Here is an 11193-nt window from a genome sequence, read left to right as displayed (position 1 = left end):
GAGTTTGAACATATCATCATCATCATCATCTACAGTGCATAATATCATCAAAAGATTCAGAGAATCTGGAAGAATCTCTGTGCGTAAGGGTCAAGGCTGGAAAACCATACTGGGTACCCGTGATCTTCCGGCCCTTAGACGGCACTGCATCACATACAGGCATGCTTCTGTATTGGAAATCACAAAATGGGCTCAGGAATATTTCCAGAGAACATTATCTGTGAACACAATTCACCGTGCCATCCGCCGTTGCCAGCTAAAACTCTATAGTTCAAAGAAGAAGCCGTATCTAAACATGATCCAGAAGCGCAGACGTCTTCTCTGGGCCAAGGCTCATTTAAAATGGACTGTGGCAAAGTGGAAAACTGTTCTGTGGTCAGACGAATCAAAATTTGAAGTTCTTTATGGAAATCAGGGACGCCGTGTCATTCGGACTAAAGAGGAGGACGACGACCCAAGTTGTTATCAGCGCTCAGTTCAGAAGCCTGCATCTCTGATGGTATGGGGTTGCATTAGTGCGTGTAGCATGGGCAGCTTACACATCTGGAAAGACACCATCAATGCTGAAAGGTATATCCAGGTTCTAGAGCGACATATGCTCCCATCCAGACAACGTCTCTTTCAGGGAAGACCTTGCATTTTCCAACATGACAATGCCAAACCACATACTGCATCAATTACAGCATCATGGCTGCGTAGAAGAAGGGTCCGGCTACCGAACTGGCTAGCCTGCAGTCCAGATCTTTCACCCATAGAAAACATTTGGTGCATCATAAAACGGAAAATACGACAAAAAAGACCTAAAGACAGTTGAGCAACTAGAATCCTACATTAGACAAGAATGGGTTAACATTCCTATCCCTAAACTTGAGCAACTTGTCTCCTCAGTCCCCAGACGTTTACAGACTGTTGTAAAGAGAAAAGGGGATGTCTCACAGTGGTAAACATGGCCTTGTCCCAACTTTTTTGAGATGTGTTGTCATGAAATTTAAAATCACCTAATTTTTCTCTTTAAATGATACATTTTCTCAGTTTAAATATTTGATATGTCATCTATGTTCTATTCTGAATAAAATATGGAATTTTGAAACTTCCACATCACTGCATTCCGTTTTTATTTACAATTTGTACTTTGTCCCAACTTTTTTGGAATCGGGGTTGTATATGTATGCAAAATCATTCCTTCCTTCCAACCCTGAGGAAGCTCCAGTGGACATGGGGAGAACATGGAAAAACTCCACACATGAGAAGCACCCAAGTTCAGGACCCTGAAACTATAACCCCTTCGGACACAAGGAAAAATGCTATGGAACTTCACGTGTACAATTGTACACATTATGTCTGAAGGGGATATGGTGGTAACGCTACATGCAGTGGTCACTCAAAATACCACTCTAACCTTGGTCTTTAATACTAAGAAACCTGCAAACAGGCATATTGTCTACAAGATGTTTAAACAACAAACAAAAAATGTTTATTACAGTTAATTCTGTTATTTTTCTACTTAAAATGGCACATAGGGCATAGCAGGCTTTCCCTTGTAAAAACAGAAAGCACTGTGTGAAGTACTAAAAAGAAAAGCAATCCAGATATACTTAGAGGCAATAATTTATTTTTTAACATAATCCTGGCATCTGGTAAACAAAACTGAGAAACACTGAACGGCATTCTTGTCACAACAGATTCTGCAAGACAGCAGATGTTAGTGTCATGTTTTCTAAAATGAAACAGTGAAATTTATGCACTGAAGAGTTAATTAGTTCATTTACACTATCCTCCACACAATAAATGGTTCTTTTATAATTTATAAAATATTGTTTATTTATAATATTTATTTCTGTACATACCACTACAGTATTTTACAATGGCAACAAGTGTGCTGGTGGTGCGAGCTGCATGTTGCATGTCCATGGGGCTCTGGTCTTAAAAGTGCATCTGATCTATTCATCTTGGTGAGTCCTACAAGAGGTATACATGCTGGAAAAGGGGCTCTTGAACCATATTTCATCTTGTACTCATAGTTTTCTATGCTTTGTGTATGTCAATGGAGAGGTGTGCAAGTATGTAATTGTCTGCAATGAAGATGAGGTACTGGAATTGCAGAGATCCTCCAGAATCCCTCAGGGTCTCTGGACACGATTAGATTGCCAGCAGCAGCAGCAGCTGACATTGTGCATTTGACAGCTCTAAAAGAAATCTCGAGTATCCCACTTTCACTTGTTTTGTTCTTCTTTGTATTGCTTGAAGGTTTAAGTTCCTTCTATCCCCTTTTCTCTTCATCAAGCCCGCCGGTTTCAAGTGTTTCTCCGTGTTTTCCTTTTTGTATGTGTTTCATACAAGTCTTTAAAAAAAAAAACAACCCGAAGTCAGTGAGGCAACGCAGGCCCATGGTGTCAAACTGCCACCATCAACAGATCTATACACTTTTGCGCTTTGATCCAGTGACGATCGGCCGAGCAAATTCCACAAAGTCATCTATTAGGACTGGCCATGCTCCTAAAATAAAGAAGTTAGTCAACCATGTGACAAGTTCACAATGTTCAAGAGATTGCTCTCAGCTTACTTAAAATTACTTTCAAAATCTAAACCAAAAATGACTTAATACGTCCACTATTAAATCTAATTATCAGAATTATCTTAACATGGAAAGTGTAATAGGGTAGTTCTTCGGTAAAGAAATTACATTCACAGCAAAATGTGGTAACTTTTTTTTTTTAGTTGCAGTACTCGAGATAATGGTATTAAATAAAAATTTCACACTGTATGGGGGTATCTTTTGACCCTAAAAAAAGCATAGAAAAATTGGCCATGTTTAACTGAATGAAAAATCTTTTATGAGGAAAGAAAATTCAGTAACGGACTTGCGTCAGAAAAAATGGAAATCATTTCTTAAAATTCAAACCAAGATTTCTCTGAAGTGACGCTGCTATAATTGGGGTGATGATTTTTAAATATGGTTTTCAGTACATTTTGCCTTGGATTCCATGCTTTAGCAACATCACTGAGCTGACAAGTTAAAGCAATGTTAATAATTTCATAATTTTGGCCTCTCTGCTGAAGAATTGCCCATTAACCCTCATGTTGTCTTGATATGGCTTTTACTTGCTCAGTGTTTGGGACCCCAAAGGTCTCAATATTGTGTTCATAAAGTAATGATGTATTTAAAAATTAACTATTTTCCCCTCATTTAATGAATAAAATCGGTCATAAAATCCCCTGTAGTTAACCTTTTGCCAATTAGGTCACTACACCAAATAATATCTATAACATGGTTGTTGTTGTTGTTGTTGTTGTATGAACGGTACAGTAACAACTATAGAATCTAAACATAATTCATTTCAGAGTATTTCTGAAACATAACATCGAGTCAAAGTTTTTCAAATTAATTAACGTCACTGAGGGAAAAGGTAAATGAATGCTAATTCTATTCTGGAGCTTTTAAAGATGGTCTGAAGTCTCTAGGGTTAAATAACCATGCTCACCTTCCTCATCGTAGTTCGACATGTCGTCTGCAATCATGTTGCCAAAATCCAGAAGCAAGTTCCAGGTATCCCTGGGAATAGATCGCTTATGGTGTTCCTGTTTCGAGGGGAAAAGTCAACTGTGAAACTGCTCATTGCTTAAAATGTTTATAAAAAAAAAAAAAAAGCTGAATTACTTGAAATGCTGTCAGTAAAGATGTACTTTGTTAGGCACAAAGAATATCTAAACTCAGAAAACTTACCAATAAAAATTTATTCCAGAGGTCAAGAAACTTGAAACGGCCTGTCAGAACTAAGTTCCAGTAAGCAACTGCCATCTCCAAATCTAAAATCCAAAGCAAACAACAAATAAATGTATTTTTCTTGGTCATATGTATAAATAGTAGCTGCATTCTTTATTCGAATTCCCATCTCTACCATTACCTAAACCTTTCTGCCCAGGATTCTTTGCAAAGTTAAACGTAAACTGGTAGAAGTCCTTAAACTTTCCACTGTCTTTCAGTTCCTGTTCCAGTCGAGGAAGCAGAGTGCGGAGTTTCTCTGGACTGTCACATCTACAAGCAAGTAGAAAGAAGCCACATTTGTGTCAAATCCAACTACAAGCATCTGCAGTAACCATAAATGTAACTGCTCTACACATAGGACATTTTGGCCCTAGGGAACATAAGTCACTACCATGCAACTTTATTGTAATTTTTGTGTTGACAACTCCTGGACTCGTACACACCGAAAACAAACTACGATCACCATCTATATTTTTGTCTGAAGTTACTGAATCTGATGGTGTTGAGTGAAATATCAGTTTAGAGAGATAAAACAATAATTATGCTGGCTAGGAAGTTTGTGGGGCCAGAAAGCCATTTGATTACACTGAAACACACCCTAATTCAGTCATGCCGTCAAGGAACTCCTTTTTGCTGAACTCGCATTGCGTTGCTGCTCGGAACTTCCACGCTACTACCAGAACGCTTATGCTGGCTGGATCCAGGTTGAGGTCATCACAAAACTGTTGGATTCCATCAATCCCAATCTTATTCTCATCCTGAGGATCTGAGAGGAACAATATCTTACATTTAGGCTTCTATAAAAAACACAGAACATTAACGTGTGTTAAGCAACATCATGCACAGCCATTGGCACATACCAGTCACACTTCGGAGAGGTAAACATACAGAGCCCTACTCACAAGACATGCAGCAAGAACTTCTGTACTTGCCTTTGTATCTGTTGTAGAGTTGTTCCAGCTTCTTTCGGTCTACTGAGGTTTTCATGGACTCCTTGAAGTACAGATCCGGGTTTTGGAAGTAGTTGTCAGTGGCCACCTCTAGTTTCCAGTCATTCTGAGTGAGACAGTACACAGCTGTCTTCTCCCCTGCTTGTGTGAAGGACATAAACTGTCGTACTTTGTCCTTCTGCGAAGATTTCAGCTTATGCTGAACAGGCACAGAGGAGAAGCTCTCAGTCACACACATGGACACACGCAGCAGAACAGTCAACAGTGTGTACAAACAGAGACAAGCAAGAAACAAAAATACCCACATCAAGAAACGCAGCAGAGTTAGGAGACGTGTCAAATACATAAACAGGAACTAGTGTTAACAAGACGTCAGGGTTATCATCAAAACACACAAGTTAAAACAGGCAAGTGTAAAGATTTGTTAGTTTCCTGTCAGAAGACGTACACTGAAGTGTGACAAGCCACTTGCTAAAGCAGCATGTGGTGGTAATATGAGCTGACAGACCCTGACAGCAAAAAACAAACCGTCTTCTGGAGCTGTATATTAGATATTATATAGTTAACTGCAGAACAAGCTTTCAGTTAAGATTTTTTTCTTCTTTTTTTACAATAAATGAGACCGGGATAAAAACGCCAACCTAGTGATTTAGGTGTAGATACGCACTAATGAAGTGTAAGAGAGTAATACGGTGTATAACAGTGTTATTCAGTGACCTGTACAGCTGGTCTGTTTGACGACTGCGGAAACAGCACTACACATTTACAGACTAACGCTCACTTTTCCCTTCAAAATAATAGGCGCAAGTGCGGGCTGCTCGTATGACTGGTTTAAGTCTACTGAAACAAACCGAGCAGTCTCTATCGTCTCCTCTAAAACGAGTGTAGTTAGCTAGTGTACACTACACGCCAAAAAGGGAAAGGTACGTACAGAGCCACAGCCGACTCCAATATCAACAACTGACCTTCCTGCTCACATTTCTATCTGCACTAATATTTTTGCAGGAAGCTGACGAAAACTCTCGAGTGGCGCCACAGCTCACACACATCGGACACCCTCTGTTTCCGCTCACAGCGGCGATAAATATGAGTATTGTTTTTGTTTTCCTCCAATTTCTAAATCACCTACCATTTTTATCACCCGCTGTTTGACCAAATTGTTAGTCCCCATATACGGCTGCGCGTGAACATCAGGGGGAATGCGCCAGAGGAGCACCGCGCATGCGCACTGGAACTCCGATTTGCTGGGAGTTGTAGTTTTTAGCCAAGAAGGTTGCACTACAAGATCTGGTGCAGTCGCCCGAAGCAAAAGGAAAACATTTGTGAACAACAAACAAAAGTAGATAATATGGACAGTAATACAGTTTCACAGCAAAGGGAAAACATACACGTACACGAAGGCATAAAAACAAACACAAACAACGCAAACCGTTACAAGGTTTTAATACGTTAAAGGTGCCCTTCCACCAAAAACGTTTAATACTGGCTCTTTTTGAATACCATAGTTCACTCCGAGTTGCATATGCATATGAATGAATGAATTTATTTATTTCGAACATGTATAAAAAAAATGTATGTAACTATTTGTACATGCAAAAGAAAGAAAACGAGAAAGTGACAAAAAAAGAATAAATAAAATAACATAAAGAGCTAAGACATTACAGTACCGCACATTGTTCGAAAAAGGAGTGGGAAGAAGTACAATACTTTTTTAAATTTCCCACCCCTTTTTAACTACCCCGAAATCCAAACTACATTAATACACCTATAAAAATATATACCATATATACACTTCATGAATATCTACATAAATATATACTGCATGTGAAAATGTAATTCTACTCCCATTCCCTGTATTAGCTTAGGAAAGAAAATAGTCGGAAAAACAAGCGAATCTGAAAAAGCCCTACGAACTTACGTCACTTCGAAAATTAGTATTCATGGCCTCGCCCACCTTGGCTTGCGACCGCCCACGGGACGAAAGTTCGGACTTAAGCGCCAGGAGAGCTAGAAGAGCTCTTCTTGTCAGTAGCTAACAGGACGTTCGTGCCTGTGTTATTTATGGCAGTAACACATAAACGTTGCATTTCTTGCCTAAGATAGAAGTGAAGAATAAATGGTTGGAATTTATCTTTGGAACACCACCAGCGAAGTATAATGCAACGTTAGTACTGTGTTCTGATCATTTCAACCACAGTGACCTTTTCAAACTTCGGTGCCTTCAGTAGTGGTTTTGCTTCGAGGTTGTTTTTAATCCCTGGATCTGTACCGTCAAGGCGATCGACCGCCAGCTCACAAGCTGTAAGTAAAACATGAACTTTTTGTTACAAAATAGCATGTTCATATTCTCCATGTTAGCATGCACGACATGGTTACAAGCTAGGCAGGGATGAGAGTTTTCCGCTTTTCCTGAGTAAAAAACGACCTTTTTATATTATGCCAAATCCGTTGAGAATTTTTTTTTTTATTAATTTCGGGGGGTTGGGGTATGTTCCTTCATGCTGTTCAAACTTTTATTAACTCCAACGATGTTTACACATTATTTGTAAGTCGCCATCTTTAGTCTCGTTTAAATCTCGTTGAATGTGATGTAAAATTCGTGTTATCTACATTGTTATTGGTCAAAACATCGACGTCGTGACCATAATAGCCAATCAAAACAGTTTTTACAAAGACACCCACATCCGCTTGTTCTGACCCACTGGAGGTAGCGTCACAGTGCTGTTAGCCAATCAGAGGTAACACGTTTACATGTCATGAATATTAATGAGTAAGAGCTGAAATCCTGTCGTTCTCTCCCCACCCACTCCTCCACCAAGCTAGAACAGCCTGAAACAGGAGAACCACAGCATTTTTTTTTTTTTTCACCAAAACCGGCTCACAGGGCATTCATGCATACTAGAGACCACCGCACAGTTAATGAAAAAACGATGCAATGAGACCTTTTAATCATTATTTATCTTTGTCTATTAAAGAAGAACTCTATTCATCATACGCTTGTGAAATTCCTCTCTGCATTTAACCCATCTGAAGCAGTGAACACACACACATACCCAGAGCAGTGGGCAGCCATGCTAACAGCACCCGGGGAGCAGTTGGGAGTTAGGTGCCTCACTCAAGGGCACCTCAGCCCAAGGCCATCCCATATTAACCTAACCGCATGTCTTTGGACTGTGGGGGAAACCCATGCAGATACGGGGAGAACATGCAAACTCCACACAGAAAGGCCCCTGTTGGCTGCTGGGCTCGAACCCAGAACCTTCTTGCTGTGAGGCAACCGTGCTAACCACTATACCACCATGCTGCCCATTAAAGACTGCTTCATGCTGAAATGTATGTATCTTTAGAGTCTATTTCCAATGTGAAAAGGGGAACTGGTTATGGATGAACAAATTTGCATTTAATCAAATACACAAACAGACAAGTAAGTATTTATATTATATGGACATGAGTGTTTTACTGGGGGCGGCACGGTGGTGTAGTGGTTAGCGCTGTCGCCTCACAGCAAGAAGGTCCTGGGTTCGAGCCCCGTGGCCGACGAGGGCCTTTCTGTGTGGAGTTTGCATGTTCTCCCCGTGTCCGCGTGGGTTTCCTCCGGGTGCTCCGGTTTCCCCCACTGTCCAAAGACATGCAGATTAGGTTAACTGGTGACTCTAAATTGACCGTAGGTGTGAATAGGAGTGTGAATGGTTGTCTGTGTCAGCCCTGCGATGACCTGGCGACTTGTCCAGGGTGTACCCCGCCTTTCGCCCGTAGTCAGCTGGGATAGGCTCCAGCTTGCCTGCGACCCTGTAGAAGGATAAAGCGGCTAGAGATAATGAGATGAGATGAGAAATTCGGGTACTTTTTGTTTGTGAGTGTATCGATATGATAAAAAGCACATCACACGTTGGCTTGAAGATATGAAGTTTATCTTCTCGTGTTGAAAAACTTGCATTTTTCATTCGAAATGCATCATGGATCTGAGTGACCTATTGGCTGGCTTTGAGTGGTCTATCAGATGTATTCCATTCAGCTAGCATGATATTGAATGAGTCAAAGACAAGTTCAATATCATGCTAACTGAATGGAATGTAACTGATATACCACAAAAAAAGCCAGCCAATATTGTTATACACTATTTTTTTTTCCAGTTTTTCAATGTCTGTTGGTTTGTTTTTCTTTTGTAAATATGTGTGAAGAATACCTAATGAAGTTTTGGTAGCTTTTCAGGTGTTCAATGTCTCATTTCATTATCTGTAGCTGCTTTATCCTGTTCTACATGGTCGCAGGCAAGCTGGAGCCTATCCCAGTTGACTACGGGCGAAAGGCGGGGTACACCCTGGACAAGTCGCCAGGTCATCACAGAGCCGACACATAGACACAGACAACCATTCACACTCACGTTCACACCTACGGTCAATTTAGAGTCACCAGTTAACCTAACCTGCATGTCTTTGGACTGTGGGGGAAACCGGAGGAAACCCATGCGGACACGGGGAGAACATGCAAACTCTGCACAGAAAGGCCCTCACCGGCCACGGGGCTCGAACCCAGACCTTCTTGCTGTGAGGCGACAGCGCTTCACAATATCTATATAAATTTTTATTTTCTTAAATAAATCAAACAGAAATAATCCACTTATTTGTCTGTATTTGTTATAAATTGAGTGTTCATAAAAATAACCAAGAAAACCTGATTAGAAAGTAGGATGCACCATGGCACTTTTGAATACCAACATGATGACACACAGTAAATTCTGAATGTTTATATGAAGATATGTGTGATATGTGGTTGAGTGGTGATTAGCTGAAAATAGTTATCTTTGCTTCACAGACTGTATGTATCACACTGTGCGTAGCATGACTGCCCTGTCACTCCCCCCACCCCTTTTTTTTATATAAACTAGCAAACCAAAAAAAATTGCATGTCACAGCTATTTTAAATGATTATATAATATAATCTCTTGAGAGCACAGTATGAGGGAAGTCAGGGAATGTTAAAACTGGATATTTAATTTCTAAAGTGCTAGCTGTAGTGACAACTTTCCTTATCACACACCATTCCAGTCACTGTACTGTTTACTGTATGTACTGTATGTTTCTTCCACACTGCAATGCATGTAGCTGTTGCAACTGTTGTGTTGTCCTTATCATGTTGTATTTAGTGGGTCTACTTGTACAGTGCGCATTTATTGTCTGGTAACTTCTTGTCCATTTGCACTGTAACTTTTCCTAACTTGCACTTCATGTCTGCTGATTATTTTCTTTCACACTGCTGCCATTTTTCATTGCATCAAGGCCTTGGACAAGGCTATTTCACTTTGCTGTCTACTTGTATGGCTAGAAGGACAATAAACATCTCATCTCTCCATGATACACTGCAAAGACAGTAAAAATTATTCTCCAATAAATTTATTCAGGGGTGGCACGGTGGTGTAGTGGTTAGCGCTGTCGCCTCACAGCAAGAAGGTCCTGGGTTTGAGCCCCGGGGCCGGTGAGGGCCTTTCTGTGTGGAGTTTGCATGTTCTCCCCGTATCCGCGTGGGTTTCCTCCGGGTGCTCCGGTTTCCCCCACAGTCCAAAGACATGCAGGTTAGGTTAACTGGTGACTCTAAATTGACCGTAGGTGTGAATGTGAGTGTGAATGGTTGTCTGTGTCTGTCAGCCCTGATGACCTGGCGACTTGTCCAGGGTGTACCCCGCCTTTCGCCCGTAGTCAGCTGGGATAGGCTCCAGCTTGCCTGCGACCCTGTAGAAGGATAAAGTGGCTGGAGATAATGAGATGAGATGAGAAATTTATTCAGCTCCCCGGACATAAAGAACATTTTAAGAAATCATTCCTACCTTTTGCTTTAACACTGTACAACAGCTCTCCGCTGTTTGACAGGTGAATACACTATTGCACTACCGTCTGAACATACTATTTTTTTAATCTTAAATATATTATTCCATATTCAGTGTCATGTTCTACTGATCTGCTTTTCATTATTTTTTGTTATTCTTAAACTATTGTTTACATATGCCATGCTGCTGTACATATTATTCACTGCCACTTTTGAAAGCCTGTTCTTATTGCTCCTTACCCTAATCTTATTTACTGCTGTTACTGTTTTTGATGTATATATTGTACATATAACTATTCCATATTCAGAATAATACCTCAATATGGAATAATTATGTATTTTTCAGTGGGAAAATACATAATTGTATGTATTCGGTGTCTTAATTTGTTGAGCTTCTATTGTTTTTCTTTTTATTGGCCATCCATCTATAACTGCTTATCCTGTGCAGGGTTGCAGGCAAGCTGGAGCCTATCCCAGCTGACCATGGGCAAGAGGCAGGGTATACACTGGACAAGTCACCAGGTCATCAGAGGGCTGACACATACAGACAAACAACCATTCACACTTATGGTCAATTTATCCATCCATTTTCTGTAGCCGCTCATCCTGTCCTACAGGGTCGCAGGCAAGCTGGAGCCTTTCCCAGCTAACTAT

General features: G+C 40.5%; 1 protein-coding gene across 5 annotated transcripts; it reads right to left on the bottom strand.

The window, feature by feature from the left end:
• Positions 1–1590: 1590 nt before the first annotated feature.
• Positions 1591–5923, bottom strand: dcun1d2a (DCN1, defective in cullin neddylation 1, domain containing 2a). 5 transcript variants are annotated; one of them, XM_060928756.1, is made up of 7 exons: positions 5846–5923; positions 4699–4915; positions 4364–4532; positions 3906–4036; positions 3725–3807; positions 3483–3579; positions 1591–2496 (listed from the first exon to the last, which is right to left on the bottom strand). In XM_060928756.1, the coding sequence occupies exons 1-7, from the start codon at positions 5885–5887 to the stop codon at positions 2417–2419; spliced, it is 819 nt and encodes a 272-aa protein (XP_060784739.1). In that variant the 5' UTR covers positions 5888–5923; the 3' UTR covers positions 1591–2416. The 5 variants fall into 5 exon arrangements, with proteins under 5 accessions (XP_060784739.1, XP_060784736.1, XP_060784737.1 ...); XM_060928753.1 differs by lacking the exon at positions 5846–5923 and adding an exon at positions 5682–5831; XM_060928754.1 differs by lacking the exon at positions 5846–5923 and adding an exon at positions 5682–5831 and having other exon boundaries at positions 1591–2341.
• Positions 5924–11193: the final 5270 nt, after the last annotated feature.

The sequence above is a fragment of the Neoarius graeffei genome, chromosome 9 (genome assembly GCF_027579695.1).
Source record: "Neoarius graeffei isolate fNeoGra1 chromosome 9, fNeoGra1.pri, whole genome shotgun sequence".
In the NCBI taxonomy this organism is placed as follows: Eukaryota; Metazoa; Chordata; class Actinopteri; order Siluriformes; family Ariidae; genus Neoarius; species Neoarius graeffei.
This window is presented reverse-complemented; position numbering and strand designations above follow the sequence as displayed.